At 37.8% G+C, this 23,002-nt stretch overlaps 4 protein-coding genes across 7 annotated transcripts; 2 read left to right on the top strand and 2 right to left on the bottom strand.

Annotated features, from left to right (window-relative positions):
- Positions 44 to 4,099, top strand: LOC18777693. Of its 4 annotated transcripts, none has more exons than XM_007210825.2 (4): positions 44 to 379; positions 882 to 1,106; positions 1,789 to 1,883; positions 2,003 to 4,099. In XM_007210825.2, exons 2-4 carry the CDS (start codon positions 887 to 889, stop codon positions 3,800 to 3,802), a joined length of 2,115 nt encoding a protein of 704 aa, XP_007210887.1. In that variant the 5' UTR covers positions 44 to 379; positions 882 to 886; the 3' UTR covers positions 3,803 to 4,099. The 4 variants fall into 4 exon arrangements, with proteins under 4 accessions (XP_007210887.1, XP_020419175.1, XP_020419177.1 ...); XM_020563586.1 differs by having other exon boundaries at positions 2,000 to 4,099; XM_020563588.1 differs by having other exon boundaries at positions 871 to 1,106.
- Positions 5,781 to 9,935, top strand: LOC18776599 (probable UDP-N-acetylglucosamine--peptide N-acetylglucosaminyltransferase SPINDLY). Its single transcript, XM_020564584.1, has 10 exons — positions 5,781 to 6,283; positions 6,387 to 6,479; positions 6,564 to 6,665; positions 6,755 to 6,922; positions 7,006 to 7,094; positions 7,194 to 7,315; positions 7,497 to 7,678; positions 8,027 to 8,314; positions 9,068 to 9,215; positions 9,316 to 9,935. The coding sequence occupies exons 1-10, from the start codon at positions 5,897 to 5,899 to the stop codon at positions 9,684 to 9,686; spliced, it is 1,950 nt and encodes a 649-aa protein (XP_020420173.1). The 5' UTR covers positions 5,781 to 5,896; the 3' UTR covers positions 9,687 to 9,935.
- On the bottom strand, positions 10,920 to 13,839 carry LOC18776237 (haloacid dehalogenase-like hydrolase domain-containing protein At3g48420). The gene is made up of 8 exons (XM_007209301.2): positions 13,410 to 13,839; positions 13,041 to 13,111; positions 12,695 to 12,853; positions 12,304 to 12,370; positions 11,864 to 11,959; positions 11,728 to 11,774; positions 11,458 to 11,538; positions 10,920 to 11,296 (listed from the first exon to the last, which is right to left on the bottom strand). The coding sequence occupies exons 1-8, from the start codon at positions 13,728 to 13,730 to the stop codon at positions 11,176 to 11,178; spliced, it is 963 nt and encodes a 320-aa protein (XP_007209363.1). The 5' UTR covers positions 13,731 to 13,839; the 3' UTR covers positions 10,920 to 11,175.
- Positions 15,035 to 17,649, bottom strand: LOC18777951 (haloacid dehalogenase-like hydrolase domain-containing protein At3g48420). The gene is made up of 8 exons (XM_007209311.2): positions 17,268 to 17,649; positions 16,956 to 17,026; positions 16,621 to 16,779; positions 16,432 to 16,498; positions 15,980 to 16,075; positions 15,818 to 15,864; positions 15,542 to 15,622; positions 15,035 to 15,400 (listed from the first exon to the last, which is right to left on the bottom strand). Exons 1-8 carry the CDS (start codon positions 17,586 to 17,588, stop codon positions 15,289 to 15,291), a joined length of 954 nt encoding a protein of 317 aa, XP_007209373.1. The 5' UTR covers positions 17,589 to 17,649; the 3' UTR covers positions 15,035 to 15,288.

The following is a 23,002-nucleotide window of genomic DNA, read 5'->3' as shown; positions in this document are numbered from 1 at the left end:
GCAGCCTCCCTATAAAACCCTCCGCTTCCTCATACTTTCGTTCTCATCCATTTCCTCTCTCTCTCTCCTCTCTCTTTCTCTCTCTCTCTCTCTCTCTCTCTCTCTCTTCTTCTCTAACCGATTGAGACAGACACTGTCACTCACAGATTCGGATCCACCGGTTTATGATAAACCCGGACCTTCTCTGATCCATTAGATCGACGTCGTTTAGTTTCGAGGCTCGGAGTTGCTACTCGTCGTTTCGGTGATTTCAGTGGACTTTGGAGTTCCGACTTGGATATCCGATTGCTTCTCCTGTTCTTGGCTCGAGATCCGGGCCAAGCACAGAAGAAACGGGCTCTGGCTTTGGATTCGGTACTCTTAGACTTCACACAGACAGGTACTCTGGCTTTCTTTAAATTTTGTTTTACGCTTATGCGTCGTTTGCTTGGTTGCTGAGAAAAGCTGGGAAAAGAAATTAAAATGATGCATTTGGTGTTTGGTTTTCTCATTGTTTGGGACTCTGGAAAATGATATTTTAGTTTCACTGTGACTGAAGCTACATTTTGGTTGCTTCTTGTTTTTCTTTTTCGCACATTATTTATGGTTGTGTGTTTCTTTAGTTTCCTTCAGTTTCTAAGTAGCCAAACAGCTTATAGTTGTATTGATTTTGTAGTTAATACTCATACCTCTACGTGGTTAATGGTTAATAAGCACTTAAGCCGTTGGATTAGTTAATATTGCTCAAGTAAAATTTGCCTATACGCGTTTTTGTTTTCATTAAGTTAATAATATAGTAACAGTAAAGACTAAAGTGGTTAATATTTCTAATAGAAAGTAATTTTCAAGATCTAATACTCTATTATCTATTCGATATTAATATTGATATAGGATTTTTCCAGTGTAAATGGCATCAAAGGAAGGATTCCTGACGACTGAGCAGAGGGAAACGTTAAAAATTGCCAGCCAAAATGTGGAGATTTTGTCATCATCCCCGAAATCCCCGACATCTTTTCTTTCGGAACATCATGTAAAAGCCCCTGCTGGTGGGAAGGCACCAACAGCTGGGATAGCTGTGAGGCATGTTCGCCGGTCGCACTCAGGGAAGTTTGTGCGAGTGAAGAAGGGTAAGTTCCCTTTCGGCGCTTTCTTGACTGGGGTTGATCTTAAGTTAGCTTATGCAGATTTGAAGAGATTGGGATTGCATTAGCTGGCTTATGATTGATCAATGATTTCTATGTAACCATGTTTATGGTTTTATTAGTATCTGTATTTTCCTGAGACGCCCTTAAGAAATGTTGTTGCATATATACCAATGTTTCTTATTTCAATCAATTGTGCTTTTAACTTTTTCTTAAGTAAATGATCGGTACTCTAGTTTTACAGGGTCTGGGGCTCTAGTATTCATTATTATAGTTTGTTTTATAGTAGTTGATGTTGCTATAGTAGTTGGAGTCATGTATCATTTTGGTGTTTGTGAAAATCAACTACAGTATGCACAATTATGCATCTCATGCATGAATGGATCTTTCTTCCTTTGAAGCTGTGTGTTTAGCTTAATTTATCTGTTGTTAGGGTCTGAATGAACTCTGCAAGATTCATGACCGATCAATTCAAACCCGGTAGTATTTGTAATTTACATTTGGTTGGGTTAATGGTAGAGTCATTTTCTTTCTTGCTTTTCAAGTTTAGATTTGATGTTGTTTTGTGGTGCTGAATTGATGATACTGTCCCTGATTGTTGGAATTACCTATTCCTGGTCTTTCTTTGGTGGCATTGATTTCTCTTTTCTTTGTCTAATGGCAACAGAGGGAGGCGGTGGTAAGGGTACATGGGGAAAACTGCTTGACGCTGATAGTGAATCCCCTATTGATCGCAATGACCCTAATTATGACAGTGGCGAGGTAATATATTTTTTAAAGTTTAGTTTCAATCCCCTATTGATTGCAATGACCCTGACTGTGCTCTGATTAGGTGGATGGAATATTCTGATTTTTTAATTTAAAGACTCTGGTTTCAGCAGGAACCGTATCAACTTGTTGGGTCAACTATCACAGATCCCTTGGATGAATACAAGAAAGCCGTTGTTTCAATCATTGAGGAGTACTTCAGCACTGGTGATGTTGCATTGGCAGCATCTGACCTCAAAGAACTAGGCTCAAGTGAATATCATTCTTACTTCATTAAGCGACTTGTTTCCATTGCCTTGGACAGGCATGATAAGGAGAAGGAAATGGCTTCAGTTTTGCTTTCATCTTTGTATGCTGATGTCATTAGCCCTATCCAGATTAGAGATGGATTTTTCATCCTTCTTGAATCTGCTGATGACCTTGCAGTGGACATACTGGATGCAGTAGACATCCTCGCTTTGTTCCTTGCTCGTGCAGTGGTTGATGACATCCTTCCTCCAGCCTTCCTCACCAGGGCAAAGAAAGCACTCCCAGAATCTTCAAAGGGGGTTCAGGTAATCCAAACTGCTGAGAAGAGCTATCTTTCAGCTCCACACCATGCAGAACTTGTGGAAAGAAGGTGGGGTGGTAGCACCCACATTACTGTTGAAGAGATGAAGAAAAAAATTGCTGGTCTATTGAGGGAATACGTAGAAAGTGGAGATACTTTTGAGGCCTGTCGGTGCATAAGGGAGTTGGGAGTTTCATTCTTTCATCATGAGGTTGTGAAGAGGGCTTTGATTCTTGCCATGGAGATTCGAACATCAGAACCACTAATAATGAAGCTATTAAAGGAAGCGGCTGAGGAAGGGCTGATTAGTTCTAGTCAAATGGTAAAGGGGTTTTCTCGTTTGGCGGAGACCCTTGATGACCTTGCTCTTGATATTCCATCAGCAAGCACCTTGTTCGATTCGCTGGTCCCGAAGGCCATATCTGAAGGTTGGCTTGATGCTTCATTTTTGAAATCCTCTGGTGAAGATGGTGGCATACGAGTCGAAGATGAAAAAGTGAAGCGGTACAAGAAAGAGATTGTGGCTATAATTCATGAATATTTTCTCTCAGATGACATTCCGGAGCTTATCCGGAGCCTTGAAGATCTTGGGGTACCCCAATATAATCCATTATTCTTGAAGAAGCTGATCACCCTTGCAATGGATCGAAAAAACCGTGAAAAGGAAATGGCATCTGTTCTGCTTTCTGCCCTTCACATTGAGATCTTCTCAACTGAGGACATAGTTAATGGGTTTGTCTTGCTTCTTGAATCTGCAGAGGATACTGAACTGGACATTTTGGATGCTTCAAATGAGCTTGCTCTTTTCCTTGCAAGAGCTGTCATTGATGATGTCTTAGCTCCCCTGAATCTGGAAGAAATTGGCAGCAAGTTGCCACCAAATTGTAGTGGGAGTGAGACTGTTCGAATGGCTCAATCACTCATTTCTGCTCGTCATGCCGGTGAGAGGATCTTGAGGTGTTGGGGAGGCGGGACCGGCTGGGCTGTGGAGGATGCAAAGGACAAGATAGCAAAGCTGCTGGAGGAGTATGAGAGTGGGGGTGTAGTAAGCGAAGCCTGCCAGTGCATTCGTGATCTTGGGATGCCCTTCTTTAACCATGAGGTGGTGAAGAAGGCACTGGTCATGGCCATGGAGAAGAAGAATGACAGGATGCTTCACCTGCTTCAGGAGTGCTTCAACGAAGGGCTGATCACAATTAACCAGATGACAAAAGGCTTCACCCGAATCAAGGATGGGCTAGATGATTTGGCCCTCGACATTCCGAATGCAAGGGAGAAATTCAGCTTCTATGTGGAGCACGCGCAGGAGAAAGGGTGGCTCCTTCCTTCCTTCGGATCATCTGCTGCGGATGGCTCACACTGACCCAGGCTGCAGCTTCTTGAGAAGAACATATATTTTTCGATTGCTTCTCTCTCATGTATGTTGTTGCCCATGAGCTCTGTGTACTGTTTACAATCTTTGTTTTCTGCACTTTTTTAAAAGGTGGGATGTGGGTGGTATTGGGATGTTCAGATTTTTATTCTGATGTTTTTCTGTTATTAGCGGTAAAATCTGATCGATGAGATTATAGTGATCCCACTGCCAATGTATAAAGTTGGTTCTCTTCGCTTACCTTACATTGACATCTTTTGAAGTTTTATAGCCTAAGGTGGTTATTCATCTGCTGTTGGATTTTGCTACCTTTTTTTTTTTCTTTTATTAAATATGCAATGATTCCTTTATGCGAAGAAAGAAATTGCACCCGTGCCCCGAAGTTCGTAGTCTACATTTCTCAAAGATGAGAATTAAGGTTCATAATGTGGAAAACTTTTTTCTTCGAAGGACAATTAAAACTATTGGTTCTCTCTTCTTTCAATATCGTTTGTATTATATATATATATATAAAATAGAAGTTCATGAAAACCTATGCAATACCAAGCTTCAAATTTTTTTCCCTCTACTCTGACATTGTATTCTCAATCCCACTAAAGGAGATTTCGATCTGTACTCAGGCTATTGTTACTTCTGGTTCTCTTTCCTTGCTCTCAACTCTAGTCATTTTGATGAAAAACATGGTCTTGCCCAGTAACCTAGTTGATTATCTTACTCATTGACACATGATTGAAAAATTTTGTTCTTGAGGATTTCATTTAACAACCAATTTATGTCAACCCACAGATAGAGCAACCCAACCCCTGGGTGTGCGCTCTTGGCTGAAGAGATAGAAGTTCTCAATAGAGAGATAGAAGTTCTCAATAGAGAGATAGAAGTTCTCAATAGTAAACCAAGCAAAATTAATGTTGTACTAGTTCGATACATATTTCAGTTACCACAATTTTATATGGATTTTATTGATTTGTTTTATCTAACTGTATGTTTTGAGTCTGGCTAGTGCATATATATTTTTAGTATAAGCGATAATTTAAACTAGAAAGGAGATAATTTCTTACACACACAAGATGCCATAGGAATTCAAATCCGAAACCTTTAATTTGCAAGTTAAAGCCTTTTTCCATTAGACTATACCTCATTGGCATATCTTATATACGATAAGGACATGCAATTCGTATTTCGGTCCCCAAATTAATAAATACTACAAGGCATCAGACAAACAATAATGGCAGTCTACATCCTCTCCCATTAGCTATAATAAATGAATACTTGAAATTCAGAGTTTGCTTGCATACATGAAACATATCCCAATATGGCTGGATAAATTCCCAAAGAATTACTAGGAAGAAAATATTTTACAAGGGAATCCGCCATCGCTTTCAAGCCTCCACATATTTAGTTGGTTTATTAATAAACTTAGCCTCAGTGCCCTCCCCATCTTCAAGGATAACCTCATTAGTCCATAGCTTATTCCATTCTAAGAAGGGACGAGATCCTTGTATAAATGACGAGGACGTCGATGCTGACACTAAATTTATCGGCAACGTGAAGGCTCGAAAGCGATGGCCGAAGCACTACAAGAGGAAGATGAAATATTTTCCTAGTTTATTGAAGATCTTGATTGAGTGCATTGGAGCAAATTTTACACCATTGGACAATTCCTAGTTCGTGATCTCGGGAGTCTCAAGAACTTTATTATATGCTGTTAGGGTTTGATTTCTTAGGGTTGGGATGAGCCACGTTAAGCCTATGTGTGTGGGTATGCTTAATGGGCCTAATATTAAAAGAATATCTTAAGTATTTTTTTTAATCTCTCAGCCCAATAGAAATATGTACGATAAATTGTAAAGAAAAATATCAATTTTCTTAAAGGCAAAACGAATCGTTTCGGTTGTTCCGTTCCGTTTGTAGTTTTTGTTTTGTTCTGGGCAAAGTGGTCATTTTGTAGTTGTTAAACTCTGTTTGGTTGCTGAGAAAATCCACCGAAAGAAAAGGGAAAGAAAATGGGAAAACCTCGCGTCTAAGCAAAAAGTCTTCCAAACGTTTACTGTTTATTTCTTCGCCTCCATTGGTGGAAGCACAAAAATGTCCGAACGAAACGATTCTCAGCCGTACACAGTGCAGCAGCTCGCAACCCCAAAGAGCTCAAAGCCGCCACAGCCGCTACAGGTCACCGGTTTGGCTACTAATCTCAACGTCGACCCTCCTGAAACGGACGGTGCGATTCCTTCCACGTGTCAGCACCGGCCCTCATCAGTTTTCTCTCTCCTTCCCCCTTTCCCAAAAGTAACGTGTAATAAGGACACTGACACCAGTGAAGCTGAAGGTAAACGATTAAACAAACTGGGGAAAAGCAGGTCAAGGAATTGTAAGGGGGAGTGTTCTATGGATAATGGAGCTGATGCTGATGGCTACTTGCCTGGTCAAGGCGTTTCGTCGTCTCGTGAGGAGAAAGTCAGCAGCGTCAAAACTGTGAGGATCCTTTTCAATGGTGGTTTTGTCTTTGCTTCTTTTGCATCATTTGCTTTGTTTTTTTTATTTATTGACATGGTTGGTGGGTGCATTTTGCTTGTAGGGTTTGGTTCATGTTGCAAGGAGGATGCCTAAAAATGCCCATGCTCATTTTATACTGGGTTTAATGTATCAGAGATTGGGGCAGCCTTCGAAGGTATCTTTTTTATTTTCCTATGGCTCTTTAATTTGATTACTTGGGTGTAATGGATGTTTTCATGTTCTGAGTTCTGGGTTTTAGGCAGTTTTGGCATATGAGAAGGCAGAAGAGATTTTACTCCGCCCTGAGGCTGATATCGATAGGCCGGAGCTGCTTTCACTAGTTCAAATTCATCATGCACAGGTGAAGTATTCATTGTTCTGTACACTATTTATTCTTTTAGATAGATATGAAAGTTACTGACACAGCTGGTATTTTTGTCAATTGTGTAGTGCCTTATGCTAGAAACTTTGGGGGATAGCTGTTTCGACAAAGAACTTGAACCTCAAGAGCTTGACGAAATTAATTCGAAATTAAAGGAGTCAATGCAGTCAGATGTAAGACAGGCAGCTGTCTGGAATACCCTCGGCTTGATTCTACTTAAAACTGGCCGTCTGCAGGTACAAGTTTTTAATTTTGTTGTTGGTAATAGTTGTTCTTTCTTTTTCCATTTTCTGATATGGACGTTTTTATTACTGTTTAGAGTGCTATTTCAGTTTTGTCTTCTTTGTTAGCTGTTGCCCCCGACAACTATGATTGCCTTGGAAACCTTGGGATTGCTCATCTTCAAAAGTAAGAGTGTATACATGTTGATAGAATAATGTTCTCTTCAATGTTTTGACCTCTTATATATCTCTAACTTAAAATGATTGCAAATGGTCTTTTCTTCAGTGGAAATTTGGAACTTTCAGAAAAATGTTTTCAGGAGTTGATCCTCAAGGATCAAAATCATCCTGCGGCCTTGATAAATTATGCTGCCCTTCTTTTATGTAGATATGGTTCAGTTGTTGCAGGTATGCTTTTGATGAAGTTGACTAGTTTCATGAACTCTTTTAATTTGCTTTTTTTGCAGTACCTACTACGTAAATTTTTAAGATGGTGGATACTGGTCAATTTTTGTAGAATGCTGCTTTATCATTTTAAATTTGTGATAATGTCTGGTTGAAGAACCTGCATCCCTTGTTTAATTTTCAGGTGCTGGGGCAAATGCTGGTGAAGGTACTTCTGCAGATCACGTTTCTGGTATAAATGTTGCAAAGGAGTGTTTGTTAGCATCACTAAAAGAAGATCCTAAAGCAGCACATATTTGGGCTAATCTTGCTAATGCATATTCTATAACTGGTGATCATAGAAGTTCCAGCAAGTGCTTGGAGAAGGTGCTCATGGCTCATTGCTACAATCATTTATAGCTTATTTCTTGAGGTTGTTCATTGGCGTCCTTATTTTTCATGGTTTTCATTTTCATTTATGGAAAATGATGATGCATAACTTTTTTCAGTGCATGTCTTTCCAAATTTTATTTTATTTTATTTCTACAGGTCGAAAAATAGAACTTAAGAATGCACACTCTTTTTGCTCATTCTTGTGTTGCATGCATCACTTTGCTGATTATCGTTTTTAGGAGGACAGTTTTATGCTTCTTTTACTACATGGCTTCTACTCCATCCTTGACAAAATAACAAATTGGCTTAAGCTGTTTTTTCTTGCTACTGCTTGCTTCTTAGGCAGCAAAACTAGAGGTCAATTGTTGTATGTCTACTCGATATGCTATTGCAATCCACCGAATCAAGGATGCAGAAAGGTGTCAAGATCCTAGTGAACAACTTTCCTGGGCTGGAAACGAAATGGCTTCAATTATAAGAGATGGCGACTCTGCTTCAGTTGAACTTCCGATAGCATGGACAGGGCTTGCGATGGTGCACAAAACCCAACACGAGATTGCAGCAGCATTTGAAACTGAACAGAATACGCTAATGGAGGTAGAAGAACGTGCTGATTATAGTTTAAAGCAGGTAATCACAACAGAGCTACTAAGATTCCATTTACTTCTCTTAGCATGACATGACATGATAAAAGGAGTTCCTTATGTAATAATGGATGACATATTCAAATCGATTGGCTTTATAACCGCACCGGACGATTCCACCGTTTATAGTCGAAAAGAATAGTCACATTAGGTTTTTCAAACCGGAAGAGACAGGATGTACACTTGTTCTTTGTAATATCATACATCTTTTCACAACCTTTGTTTTCACATTTGCCTAATGTGACTCTGTAATAAACAAGATTTTTAGCTTTAGTTAAGTGACAAGTTTGTCAGAAATGTAGGAGGTGTGGGAAAAGGCAAAGTACTGGGCAACGCTATGGGCTTCTGTTTCTCCTATTTTTAGGAACACATCTTTTTCAAACATTTTGCTTGATTGGAAGGCTGCAGTGTCTTGATTAGGATTGTTTTCTTCTCATAATTGGAGATCTCTGTACTCATTTTACTGTTTCTTCCTGTTATTGGTGGATTACTTGTCCACCTTTTTGTATGGTTTTTTATGAATTTTTTTTTTCTCCTTTTCAAAAAATAATACAGATTGTAAGTTTCCTATCATATGTGACCCTTCATAATCCATAGTCTGTGTTAGCAAAATTCAAAAAGAAAGTAACTTGCTTACTTTTGTTGTTTTATTTAAGTATGTTTACACCATGATTATTTGGAAATTCATATCCATGTCCAATATGATGCACTTGAATTTATGTTAGTCTGTTTTATGCAGGCAATAGCAGAGGATCCAGATGATGCTGTGCAATGGCACCAACTTGGTCTTCATAGTCTTTGTACTCAGAAATTCAAACACTCACAGAAGTACCTCAAAGCAGCAGTTTCCCGTTTTAGGGAATGTAGCTGTGCATGGTCAAATCTAGGTATCTCAATCTTAATACCATTTTCTTATGTCTATATTTGTTTGGTTCTCTCTCTCTCAAGAAGTTGGTAAAGTTATTTATCGTATACATACATCACTAGGTATCTCACTGCAACTATCGGAGGAGTCATCACACGCTGAAGAAGTATACAAGCGAGCCTTGGCATTGGCGACAACTAAACATGCCCATGCTATACTCTCCAACCTTGGAAATCTCTACCGCCAGCAGAAGCAATATGAACGTGCCAAAGCAATGTTTACAAAATCTCTTGAACTCCAGCCTGGCTATGCTCCTGCATTTAACAATTTGGGTCTTGTATTTGTTGCTGAGGGACGGTGGGAAGAAGCCAAATTCTGCTTCAGCAAAGCCCTCCAGGCAGACCCATTGCTGGATGCTGCCAAGTCCAACATGATTAAAGCAGTGTCTGCATCAAGTTCATGTGCAGGCTTGTCGAGTCTTCTTCAAGATTAAATTGTAAGCAAGTGATAGGGTAGGCAGGTTTTCTCAGCCAAGATTAGGGTTGTAAAACGGTATTAATTAATGAGAAAATGAGAAGAAGCGTTCCTCTGTACGCACAAGCCTCATTCTTGCACATAATTGTCCACGAAGGGTTTAGAGGTAGAGCCTGTTTTCCAGTCCAATGCATCCCAATTTTGTATCATAAGATAACTTGTCAACACAGAAATAAGATTATTGTCCAACGACAAAATGTTCCTTTTTTTTCTTCGAACTCGTTGAGATTGTTTTGGCTGTGTCTTTGGTTATGTTTGACCCGCACAAGAGGTCCATGTAGACAAGTTCAATACGCTAGTTTGATTGATGTGAACGTCTGAAAACAGTGTCTCGATGTATAAAGTTGCTTCATTTTCCACCACTGGTTTCAACTTTGATTGCGCTAAGTCTTAATTTGATGAGAAAAGATGGTGGGTGGCATGTGAAGTTGAGGCCATAATCTAACTGATCATGTGGAGAAAAATCTAGAGTATGCTATTGGAAACAGTTATATACTTTCATGCTTACCCATTTTAGCTCTCATAAATTTTCTTTTCTAAGCCTCCACCAAACCTTAAAAAACTTACATGGCTGCAACCTTAGGAACTACCATGGCTATGCTTCATCATAGGTGCTTCGCCATCAAGTCCTCCAAAAATATGAGCACTTATAAACCAACCATGAAACCTATTTCCCTACTGATCCTCAAAGACATACCTAAAAGCTTCATCCCCTTCAAATCTCCTATTAACTCCAAGTGTTCCACTTTGATCACCAGCACCATCGTTTCCACCTTGATTTCTTGCGGTCCTGCTTTCAGTGCGCAACAAATGGCAGAGATTGCAGAAGGCGATAACCGTGCCCTGGCACTCCTACTCCCCATCATTCCAGCTATACTGTGGGTGCTGTACAACATCCTTGGCCCAGCTTTAAACCAAATTAACAGAATGAGAAGTGAGAAGAGCAAGTGAATTTGGAATGGTTAGTGAAGCTTCAAGTAGTAACAAGAGCTTATTTTTGTTATTTGTTGCCACTCCTACCCTTCCATGGGAGCTCTACAACACTCTTCAACCTAGAAACTCTGTAGCTAAAGTTTTATTCTGAATAATTCATAGAATCGTGTAACGTTTACTTTTAACATATATTTCATAGAAAATTCTGTCTGATTAGATATATAAATGCTATGGAGATTCATCTCACAACAACCTGTTGTGATAAATATAGAAATTAACATTGGACCAGCGTGAAAGAAATTCATAGCTTAAGATCATTCCAAAAGCCCCTTATAATACTTCATCCAGAGATTCACCAATGAAAACTTTGTCTGCTTGAGAATTGCTAATTTATACTTTAATATACATCAAGACTGCAACAAAATGCTGTGGCATTTATTTATTGTCTTAGCTGAAACCCTAATCACCATCCAAGGAATTTTTGATGGAACAGATAATTGCTGAAACTATATGAGCTAGCTCACGTACTGCTTGAGAAGGCTTCTGCAGAATGCCAAGTCAAATCGCTCTTCCGGCGGATCTCCAATGAAGTCAAAGACTGCATCTGCATTCAGAAAGTCTTCATTGGCTGTGTATCTGCAACCAGAGTTAAAGATGAAGAGAACATGTTAAGCATTTGCTGCGAGAAATTTGACATGCGTGACCGGCAAAGATTACACTCAACTCATTCCAAATTTCCAACAACCCATCTTAAAAGTTTGAAAAATAATCTGGAATGTGAAGAACGTGGAAAATACCCGCTCTTAGTTACTATACACTTCATTCCAGCAGCTTTGGCAGCTGCAAGGCCTATGCCGCTGTCCTCTATCACAACACAACTGTAGAATAGGAAAATCAAATCATTTTTCATGAACCAAAAGGTTAAACATGGAAGTTGGATATCTTAGTAAATGGGGTGGAGAAAGCACATCAATCCCTCAAATTCATTGCGAAAGTAGATTCAAATAAAATCTCATTATGTTGGTTGTTGTAGCATCAGAAATTTGGGCTAGAATGTCCTGCAATACCTTGAAGGATCAACACCAAGAGTGTTAGCCGCCAATACATAGATGGCCTGTCAAGAAGAATGAGCATAGTTTAGTTTGAGTGAACTCAAAGTAACCAGACACCATTAAATCAAAATGTAGAGGGATTAAAGTTTACTGGATCAGGCTTCTTCCGGGGAACCACATCTCCTGCGAATATCTTGATTTTTTCTGCCCGTTCTGGTCCCAGCAAGAATGTAACTATTGCAGAGACCTTAAAATCAGAAAACAGTTCTAACGTCAAAATGAGAGGGCAATCTATGAATCAGTATATTTATTTCACAAAGAAGCAAATTAACCACAGAGAACAAGATTATGATCACTTGTCTTTAATTTTATGCTCAAAATAAAGTGCAAAGCTGATAAAGAAGATGTACTAAGGATCCCATAATTTCAATTTTCAGTGCATTTAATTATCAATGAGCAATATCAATCTGATCTAGACCCAATAGCTTTTGGAAACATGTAAGAGTTAGGTTTTGATTAATATAGTTCTTGAAGAGTCACAGAAAAACTAATTATGCAAGCAATTAAGTTGTGGAACCTGATTTAGCATACCGCCTTCTCATTGGAAGTGCTGCACACAGCAACCTTAACTCCTTCTGCTAAAGCCTGATCTATCAGCCTGTACAAGTTGATAAGAGAAACTCAGCTACCTAACATATCTTGAATTTGAAATTTTACTTGGATAATCTTACTCACCTTCTGGAACCATTATCTTATTATTATACTCATAATGATATTTAGATTTTTAAGTGGTTGATTTTCTTAAAGCCATTTTATTATCAGATGAATTGGCATCTCTAAATCACTGTAAAATGAGACAAATCTTAACCATCAATATCATTACATCCAATTCTTAGAACCAGAAAATGCAAGAGAGATATAACACACTAATGTCAAATAATACGTTTTTCATGCAAAAGCAGAAGATCAGATGGTAACCAACTTTGCAACTCCTGGCCGAAGCGGCAGCAGCTTTTTCTCAATAAGGGCCATAAACAACTCTGTCTTTCTTTTGTGAAGTGAAGCTATGAATGCTTTTCTTTCTTCTTCACTTTTCGGAGCATTTTCTGGCCAACCCGTCTTGTTAAAATAGGCTGTCATCCTACGAAAACCAGAACCGTTTGAGTACAAATAGAAATCAAAGTTCTGCACTAAATTAGATGTTTCCCATATAAAATTTAAACCAAATAATTCAGTTTATAAATAAAAAGAACAAAACTAAGCACCCCAGGAACCATGCAACTCCAATGTAAGCTAACTATAGAGTATTTTGGGAGAGACCACTTTACCTTTCTTTTCCACCTCCAATCTTGAGCAACTCGCCGTACAAATCTACATCCCAAGTAACACCCAATTCTTTCTGTGCAATCAATCAAGTCATGTCACTAAACCCATGAAAGTAATTGAGATTGTGGTCTGCCAGTAATTTCCATCAAATCTAAAGCTAATTTCTCCCCAGGTCCTAAAAATGATTGAAAACGCAGATTGACAATTCCAATTTCTCTTTAAAGTTCACCTATTTATGAGCTTACCAAGCACAACATCCATAGCAATTCCCCAAAAGAAGAAAACCCATTTCATCAAACCACACACAAACATACACAGATTGAAGAAAAACAGAAAAACAGAGAAACCAGAGAAGATCAAGGGACTGTTACCTCTTTGAAAGTGTCATTGAAAGAAATGCGGTGGCCATCCTTCTCCGTATCGACAAGCACGCCATCGCAATCAAAGAGAAGAGCCGAAGGAAGAGGAGAAGCAGAAGCTGAGCAAGTGATCTCAGAACTGGATGTTCCAAGCCTCCTGCTGCTCAATGGTCTTGTTGTTTTGCTAATGGCTATTTTTGTACCCACAAGTGAAGATTGCAAGGTCCTTTCATGGGATTTGAGGTTGGCAATGGAGGTGGTATTTTTGTGAGATAGCAAAGGTTTCGTAGAAGATAATGTAGCTAAGGAATAACAGACAGCCATTGACGCCATTAGAAACCACTCTCTTCAAAAGTTCAAAGTAATTTTGGACTAATGAAAGTCTCTTTTGCGGTTTTCTTCTCAACGGTCCTTAACTAACTTATCTACACACACCATTCTGGGCCAGAGGGCGACAAAACGGAACTTACACATCATCTGAGGCCCAACTCTAGGGGTATAACTGTCATTTCGCATTAGGACCAGGAACTAGGGTTGGGCACAGTCCAGTTTGGTCTAGTTTTCCTCTCGAATTGGAACTGAAATCGGAACTTATACACGATCCAGTTTGGTTCGATTTTTATAGAAAGTGTCTAAAAGAATCGAACCAAACTTATTTTTAATTCCATTTAGCCCAGTTTTCGATTTGGAAAGATAAAAATATAAAAATGTGAAGAAGAGAGAAATAGGACAGATAGAAAAATGGAAGAAGAGAAAAATATGTACAATGGATAAAATAAGAGAGGAAGAGGTGAAGAGATAAGTAGGAAGAGAAATATAAATACATATGTGGAAAAGAGAGAAAGATGGAAGCACAACAAGAATGAATATAGTTCGCCCCAAAAAGAAATTGGATTAGAGTAGTTATTTAGTTGGGTATAAATTGAAACTAAGACATCTGGATATTAATTTCGCTAAAATATCTAGATATTACTTGGAGTTACTAATGTTACTTGAATATTAATTAGACTTGCTAATAATTTTGGATATAAAGAAATAAGTAAACATAACATAACCGGTCGGTTTATACCAGTTTTTCCAAGACAAGAACTGGGACAAGAATCAATCCAAAGTGGTCCGATTTGATTTTTGAGCCTGTGTTAACTTTATTGAGCAACACGGTTTTTTTCTCTTTTCTTTCGACTCAGTTTGGCTCGGTTCACCGGTTCATCCCCTTACCAGAAACCAGGGCCAAAGATACAAGGGAAGGACGAGGACTTTGTACCAGTAGGGAATGAACACTGTTGGGGCCCAGAGCCTGGGAGACGATGAAACGTTTCTTTCAAACAGCAGAGAAAGATGGGTCTGCCAAAAAACCCACTCTTTCATCTTCTTCAGAAAATGGAGAAATTTCAGGGGAGGGCAGCAAGAAAGAGCCACTCAAGTTCAACTGGCCTGAGTTCACTAGCTTTTGACCCAGATGTCATTGCAATACACAAAATTTTGATCGGATAGACCTAGAAACTACCGTGGAGCTAAAATCTATTGTGAATAATTCGTCAGAATTGTTTAACGTTCACTTCAACATATATTTCATAGAAGAAATCCAAGCCTCGTTAGATATTTAAATGCTATGGATATAGAAATTAACATTGGACTAGATCCTACTGAAAGAATTCATAGCTTAAGATCATTCCAAAAGCTTGCCTTAGCAATGGAAGCTCCTTATAATACTTCATCCAGAGATTCACAAATGAAAACTTTGTCTGCTTGAGAATTGCTAATCTGCACTTTAATATACATCAAGACAACTACAAAATGCACTGGCAATTTTTTTATTATCTTTGCTGAAACACTAATCACTATCCAACGAATTTTAGATGGAACAGATAATTACTGAAACTGAGCTAGCTCACTGCTTGAGAAGGCTTCCGCAAAATGCCAAGTCGAATTGCTCCTCCGGGGGATCTCCAATGAAGTCGAAGACTGCATCTGCAGTCGGAAATTCTTGATTGGCTGTGTATCTGCAACCAGAGTTAAAGATGAAGTGAACATATTAAGCATTTGACTGCTAAAGAAGATTACACTAAACTCATTCCAAATTGTCAAATAAGCCATCTTATAAGTTTGAAATATAATATGGAATGTCAAGAAGGTGGAAGTACCCGCTCTTAGTTACTATACACTTCATTCCAGCCGCTTTGGCAGCTGCAAGGCCTATGCCGCTGTCTTCTATCACAACACAACTGTAGAATAGGAAAATCAAATCAGTTTTCATGAACCAAAAGGTTAAGCATGGGAGTTGGATATCTTAGCAAAATGGGGTGGAGAAAACACATAGATCCCTCATATTTGTTGCGAAAGTAGATTCAAATAAAATCTCATTGTGTTGGTGGTTGTATTGTAGCATCAGAATTTTGGGCTGGAATGTCCTGCAATACCTTGAAGGATCAACACCAAGAGTGTTAGCCGCCAATACATAGATGGCCTGTCAAGAAGAATGAACATAGTTTAGTTTCTAAATGTGTCTGAGAGCCTGCGGCTGAGTGAACACAAAGTAACCAGACATCATTAAATCAAAATGTAGAGGGATTAAAATTTACTGGATCAGGCTTCTTGCGGGCAACCACATCACCTGCAAATATCTTGATTTTTTCTGCCCGTTCTGGTCCCAGCAAGAATGTAACTATTGCGGAGACCTTAAAATCAGAAAACGATTCTAACATCAAAATGGGAGGGCAATCTATGAATCGGTATATTTATTTAACAAAGAAGCTAAATTAACCACAGAGAACTAGATTATGATCACTTGTCTTTAATTTTATGTTCAAAATAAAGTGCAAAGCTGATAAAGAAGATGCATCAAGGATAAAATGAGATCCATAGTTTCAATTTTCAGTGCATTTGATTAATAATGAGCAATGTCAATCTGATCCAGATCCAATATAGCTTTTGAAAATACGTAAGAGTTAGGTTTTGATTATTATAGTTCTTGAAGAATCACAGAAAAACTAATTATGCAAGCAATTAAGTTGTGGAACCTGATTTAGCATACCGCCTTCTCAACGGAAGTGCTGCACACAGCAACTTTAACTCCTTCTGCTAGAGCCTGATCTATCAGCCTGTACAAGTTGATAAGAGAAACTCACCAACCCAAACATACCTAGAACCACAAAATGCAAGAGAAATATAACACAAATAATAAATTTTTCATGCAAAAACAGAAGATCAGATGGTAACGAACTTTACAACTCCTGGCCGAAGCGGCAGCAGCCTTTTCTCAATAAGGGCCGCAAACAACTCTGTCTTTCTCTTGTGAAGTGAAGCTACAAATGCTTTTCTTTCTTCTTCACTCTTCGGAGCATTTTCGGGCCAACCCGTCTTGTTAAAATAGGCTGTCATCCTACGAAGACCAGAACCATTTGAGTACAAATAGAAATCAAAATTCTGCAATAAATTAAATTTTAACCAAATAATTCAGGGTATAAATAAAAAGAACCAAAATTAAGCACCCCAGGAAGCAGGAACCATGTAAGTCCAATGTAAGCTAGCTATAGAGTATTTTGGGAGAGACTTAACCTTTCTTTTCCACCTCCAATCTTGAGCAACTCTGCGTACAAATCTACATCCCAAGTAACACCCAATTCTTTCTGTGCAATCAATCATGTCATGTCACTAATCCATGAAAGTAATTGAGATTGAGGTCTGCCAACAATTTCCATCAAATTTAAAGCTAATTTCTCCCCAGCTCCTCTAAAAATGTCACCTATTTATGATCTTACCGAGAAAAACATCCATAGCAATTCCCCCAAAACAAGAAAACCCATTTCATCAAACCACACGCAGATTGGAGAAAAACAGAGAAACCAGAGGAGAGCAAGGGTATGTTACCTCTTTGAAAGTTTCATTATAAGAAACGCGGTGGCCATCCTTCTCTGTATCGACAAGCACGCCATCGCAATCGAAGAGAAGAGCCGAAGGAAGAGGGGAAGCAGAAGTTGAGCAAGTGACCTCAGAACTAGATGTTCCAAGCCTCCTGCTGCTCAATGGTCTTGTTGTTTTGCTAATGGCTAGTTTTGCACCCACTAGTGAAGATTGTAAGTTCCTTCCATGGGATTTGAGGTTGGCAATGGAGGTGGTCTTTTTGTGAGATAGCAAAGGTAGCGTAGAAGATAATGTAGCTAAGGAATAACAGACAGCCATTGACGCCATTAGAAACCACTTTCTTCAAAGTTCGAAGTAATTTTGGGACTAATCAGTCTACTTTTGCGGTACACACACCGCCAGCGAGGTATAGCCAAGGGGCGGAATGGAAAATGTAAAAGTAAAATTAGGTTTTACTCATAAAAAAACTTTTATTTTTGAAAAAAGCCAAAGCTTTTTTAAAAAAGACAGAAAAACCTCTCAACTTTCAAACAAAAGACATGAAAATGTAAAGGATTCCTTAGGAAATCAAAAAATAAATAAGGGCAATTTTGTCCATTTTGGCTTCTTTTAAAAAATTTCTCTCTCCTTTGGGTTTTTCCAAAGTCTCCCGACACATGCTCACGCATGTGCCAATTGGTTTTCTTTTTCTTTTTTATTTTATTTTTAGAATTAATAAAAGATAACATGGTAGTTATCTATATATATAAAGCAAAAGGCAGAGAATGGTGAAACATTCAAAATACCAGAAAATGCCCTTGATTAATGCAAACATTAAGAATTAAAATTATTAATTAAATGAGGATAATATGGTAAATTCACAATTTTTCATATTAAAAAAATTAAAATTAAAAGAAAATTCAGATAATGGATCCTATTTTTATGGAACACAACTATCTATTATCTTTTTTAATTCTAAAATAAATTTTAATTTTAAAAAAAAAAACCTCTCGCAGGCACAGAAGCGCGTGCAGAGAGGCTAGTGTTCCATAAAAGTAGGACCTATTATCTTATTTTGTTTTTAATTTTAATTTTTTTAATATTAAAAAATATGAATTTACCATATTATCCTCATTTAATTAATAATTCAATTCTTATGTTTGAATTAACAAAGGACATTTTCTGGTATTTTGAATGTTTCACCATTCTCTGCCTTTTGCTTTATATATATAGATAGATAAACCACGTTAATTCATAACTTCATTCACTGGCGGATCTAATAAGGAGCCAGTGAAAGCCATTGCCCTCACCGCCTTTTCTCTAAAAGCGAAAATAAAGTAATTAACTAACAGCCAAATATTGATACACAATACCTGATCAATATGAGCTCTAATTTCTCAAACTTCAAATTTTGTCCTAGTCTATTATGTGTCCTCTCTATAACAACTTAGTTGTTAGAGGTCGTATACATTGATAAAAATGTATTTGACTAACATTATAATTATGATTGATAATATTGTTTTTTTTTTCCTTTGCTACAAATGAAAGCATTTGTAGTCATATATTTAGAGCTTAATTTTGCCCCAAAAGAGAAAATTTTCTGAATTCGCCACTGTTCATTGACTAATCTTTAATAAGTTTTAATATAAAACAAATACATATTAAATGTAACCAAAAAATACATATTATTAAAATGAAAATATGTTCAACAACATAATTGAAACTATACACGTTCAAGGTGTGCCTCTACGATCCTTGAGAGAATTAAAATATTTTTTATTTCATCTGAATCGCATCGCCCCCTAGAGCTAGCTAATTGAATAGGGTGGTATGATGGACATTAACATGAATATTGATGACAAAGTAAGGAAACATTGAGAGAAAATAGTAAAAGCTAGATAGTTAAAGTCATGAGTGTTTATTAAGGGATAATGTTTCTTAATTGAGCAAACAAATTAAATATACGATGATTATAAGCCTACAAAGTTGAGTGGACTACTATTAACCATCAGAGAAACAACAGATAAAAGACTCACATTCAACATCAAGGGTCCTAATACTCTTAGCCCAAGCCATTTGCAAACCTCTAAGGAGACTCCATAACTCAGCCTCTGAAGGAAACATGCATTTAAATTTAAACTCATGGATTTTAAGCTACAACATACATGAATAAAACATTCAAAGAGGCAGAAGCGACTTTTAGATCTTATTAAGCCTAATGCTACCAAATTCCAAGTATCTTTCTAGGTCTAATCTCACTTATGCACAAAAGAAAAGGGAGGAAAGGATGAGACTTTCTTATCCTTGAAGCTCTCTTGGATGGTCTCCGAGTTTTCACCTTTGAAAGACCTTCTTCCTTGTTGCTTGCTTCATAGAGTCTTCACAATGTACCAAAGTAGATACCCTCTAGTTCATACACACAAACGTAATGTAAGAGATGAAGAAGATGACCAAGAGGAGGTAAGGTGCTAGCCCTCTCCTCTTGGTGGCCGGTTCTAGCAAGGTAGAGTGGGGATTTCTCTCTTCTCAAACCCACTCCAAAGTTGGATTCTTCAAACCCTAGAAAGAAAACAGTCTAAGTCCGGCTTCTATAAGCCAATACAAAAGATGAAGCAAAACCCCATCCTTGTATTTTAGCCATAGTGTTTCTTGGGCTCATTTAACTTATGTTGTCATACAACACATGTTCTCTTGGGCTCATTTAATTCCAATTTTTTTAGATCTTGAAAATAGTTTGGAGTTCAATACCAAACAAGTTTATGATCTTAAAATCACTCTTTGAAAACTCATGTTTTTAACAAGAATCATAGTTTTTGAATTTACTTTTTTAAGTAGAATACCAAATAGGGCTTAAGGCTCCCAAAATATTAAGGCTTATTTTATGATATGCCTCCTGAAGGTGTATTTGAGTCTCACTTTGCCCCTTGAAACTCATTTTGTCTCACTTTACTCTTTTTTCACACATATTTGTCTCACTTTGTCTAGATTCCGATGAGGCCATCAATTTCCGGTCAAAATATTAATTAATATACATTAGGTTTTAAATATTTAATCTTATTTAAAATTGAGTTTTAAATTTTTAATTAATATTTTAACTAGAAATTGTTGGCCTCACCGAAATCGAAGCAAAGTGAGGCAAATATGTGTGGAAAAGGGAGTAAAGTGAGACAAAATGAGTTTCAGGGGCAAAGACGGATTCAGGAAAGTGGGCTAACATTTTTCTTGACTTTGTGGGACTCCGAGTAAAATAATAATAATAATAATATCATGATAACATTTAAAATACTTCAAAACTAGAAAGTAACAAATAAAATAATAAAATAATATCTTTAAAATATATATATATCTAAAACAAACCTTTCTCCTTCTCTTATAAATACCATGCAGCTAGAAGAAGCAATGCAAATGCAATTCAACCGAAGCAATCCAAACTACAAAGGGACCAGACCATCCACTATTTAACCTCAAGCCTTTGAGTTTCAACTTCAAAACCACCTTAATTAGTTGATACTTGTAAAAATATTTAAAATAGAGCCAAAGAAGAGGGGTTTACAGTTTATTTTGGCAAAAAAGGAAAGGGGGTTTACAGCTACTAGGGAACATGGAGCATGAAGAAATTATTAAATTTTCATGTTGGCAGACATTAAATATTTCCCATGCTTGTTTTTATAGCAATTTATTATTACTACCATGTTATTTGTTCCAAAAGCAATTATAAATGTATTTTTTTTAGTCAAAAGAGGTGAGCTAATATTAAACAAAAAACAATCACAGACCAGGAGACAAAGAGATTGTGGGCTAATATTTTTTCGAGTAGGATTAGCTTATAAAATTTGTACTAAGTTTAGTATTTTAAAATTTTTACACCGTACTAGAGCCTAGCCTAGCCTGTACATGGATCTTTTCTTATTCAAAGGACAAAGTGAGACTCAAATACATTTTCAGAAGGTATATAAAAAAATAAGCCAAATATTAATACAGAGAGATAAAATGGAATGGAAAAGTAAATAAAAAATTAATTACAATATATCATTATATTAATATATATATATAAATTAGTTTGTTTAATTTTAGCCATTCATTGTACTCTAATCTAATGGTTGAAAAATTGTGTCAAATAAAAAAAGGATAATTATCCGGTAAAAGAATATTTTTGTTAAAAAAATCGATTTTATGATGACATTAGTAGGGCTTAGTTTTCACATCATCAAACTGCTCGGCAATTCATCATCCTTGACAATTTGACATTTTGTCGTCCAAAATATCCAATAAGGACTTGTTTCTTTATTGCCGATTCAAAGACATTGGAATATTTTAAAAGTATAGCCGAACGGCTATACTATTTAAATATATTCCACATGAACACAAAGCTTGCACTCACAGAGTACGGAACTTGCACTCACAGTCAAGCCATTTTTCTTCTCTATCAACTCAAGCTTCAATTTGTTTTCTTTGGTTTCGGCTGCTTCGTCCTCGAGTTCGGCAATGAAAAAAGACCCAACCCGCCTAGCTACCGCCTAGCCGCCTAGCATCCTCGCGCTCGCCTAGCGACCGCCTAGCCACCTCGCGCCCGCCTAGAAACCGCCTAGCCGCCTTGAGCCCGCCTAGCAACCGCCTAGCAACCGCCTAGCCGCCTCGTGCCCTCCTAGCAACCGCCTAGCCGCCTCGCGCCTTCCTAGCGACAGCCTAGCCGCCTCGAGCCCGCCTAGAGATCGCCTAGCCGCCCGCCTAGGCCGACTTTTCGAACACTGCGATTGACTGAAAGTCTGAAACAACAATGGCCTCTTTCAGCGTCCTTTGGCTTCTTTTGCAGTCTATGCTTTCTTAACTGCTTCTGGTTTCATGTGTCCATGGCTCAAAAGGCTGCTACCGATCCATCTGAAGGTACTAGCCATCCTTCAGGTATAGCATAAATACGTTATGTGATGTGTACGCAATGATTGAATTGAGAATACAGTGACGGCGTTGATCTCAATATTCAAGCAATGGGACATGCAAGCCCTGCCTATCAGTGGAGGAGAGCGATGCATTGGATTTGCCATCAATGGAAGCGAGTTTGAAAAGCCAGAGAATAATCTAGCCATCACTTGTGACTGTACTTATGACAAAAATACTACCTGCCGCATCACCAAACTCTCTCTCTCTCTCTCTCTCTCTCTCTCCATATTCTTTAGTCTTGTGTCGTTGACTGTAGCAAATCAATTAATTATCAAGTTTAGAAAACTAAGCAGAACATGCCTGATATATCAATTGTAATGTTAAGTGCCTAACTGCTCAATCTTTTTTCTTTCCAGTCGAGTTCATGCTCTGAACAAACGAGGGGTGTTTCCAAAAGAATTTGAGGCTTTATGTCTGCGTTGGATTTTGTTTCAATTCTTGTAGGAAACTTGATCGCCGGTCATTGCATTTTGTTTCGTTAAAGAATCAGTGCTTCATAAGAAGCAACTTCAAGCCCTAAGAAGCAAAAGCACAAACAAAATATGTAGTGTCAATCAATAGACACAGATAGAGAACATTATGTATTGTAAACAAAACAAATTTTACAAAAAAGATCAAACCTCCTTAATGTCAAGATCAACCACCTTCAAATGCATCAACCGTCTTAAAGTTCAACGTTTTAAGCAATGTGATACTTGATACAGTAAACATAGGCTTCACTTCCAAATCATCCATTATCATGTACATAACGTCACTCTTGACGTATCCTCCCTTAATATTGCCGCACACCACTCCAGTAGGTTCTGGTGGAGGAGCAACATAAA

The sequence above is a fragment of the Prunus persica genome, chromosome G5 (genome assembly GCF_000346465.2).
Source record: "Prunus persica cultivar Lovell chromosome G5, Prunus_persica_NCBIv2, whole genome shotgun sequence".
NCBI classification, from domain to species: domain Eukaryota; kingdom Viridiplantae; phylum Streptophyta; class Magnoliopsida; order Rosales; family Rosaceae; genus Prunus; species Prunus persica.
This window is presented reverse-complemented; position numbering and strand designations above follow the sequence as displayed.

Bases quoted from the DNA above. Each gene is read 5' to 3' on its own strand.
- LOC18777951 (XM_007209311.2), bottom strand. From the start codon at position 17,588: ATGGCGTCAATGGCTGTCTGTTATTCCTTAGCTACATTATCTTCTACG. The intron at 16,499-16,620 runs GTTCGTTACCAT...CAACTTGTACAG, and splicing joins CTTCGGCCAGGAGTTGTAAA to GCTGATAGATCAGGCTCTAG. The intron at 16,076-16,431 runs GTATGCTAAATC...TCTGATTTTAAG, and splicing joins GCACTTCCGTTGAGAAGGCG to GTCTCCGCAATAGTTACATT.
- LOC18776237 (XM_007209301.2), bottom strand. From the start codon at position 13,730: ATGGCGTCAATGGCTGTCTGTTATTCCTTAGCTACATTATCTTCTACG. The intron at 13,112-13,409 runs GTAACAGTCCCT...TTGATTGCACAG, and splicing joins TCAATGACACTTTCAAAGAG to AAAGAATTGGGTGTTACTTG. The intron at 11,775-11,863 runs GTAAACTTTAAT...TCTTCTTGACAG, and splicing joins CCCGGAAGAAGCCTGATCCA to GCCATCTATGTATTGGCGGC.
- LOC18777693 (XM_020563586.1), top strand. From the start codon at position 887: ATGGCATCAAAGGAAGGATTCCTGACGACTGAGCAGAGGGAAACGTTA. The intron at 1,107-1,788 runs GTAAGTTCCCTT...TAATGGCAACAG, and splicing joins GTTTGTGCGAGTGAAGAAGG to AGGGAGGCGGTGGTAAGGGT. The intron at 1,884-1,999 runs GTAATATATTTT...CTCTGGTTTCAG, and splicing joins CTAATTATGACAGTGGCGAG to CAGGAACCGTATCAACTTGT.
- LOC18776599 (XM_020564584.1), top strand. From the start codon at position 5,897: ATGTCCGAACGAAACGATTCTCAGCCGTACACAGTGCAGCAGCTCGCA. The intron at 7,095-7,193 runs GTAAGAGTGTAT...TCTTTTCTTCAG, and splicing joins GGGATTGCTCATCTTCAAAA to TGGAAATTTGGAACTTTCAG. The intron at 7,679-8,026 runs GTGCTCATGGCT...CTTGCTTCTTAG, and splicing joins CCAGCAAGTGCTTGGAGAAG to GCAGCAAAACTAGAGGTCAA.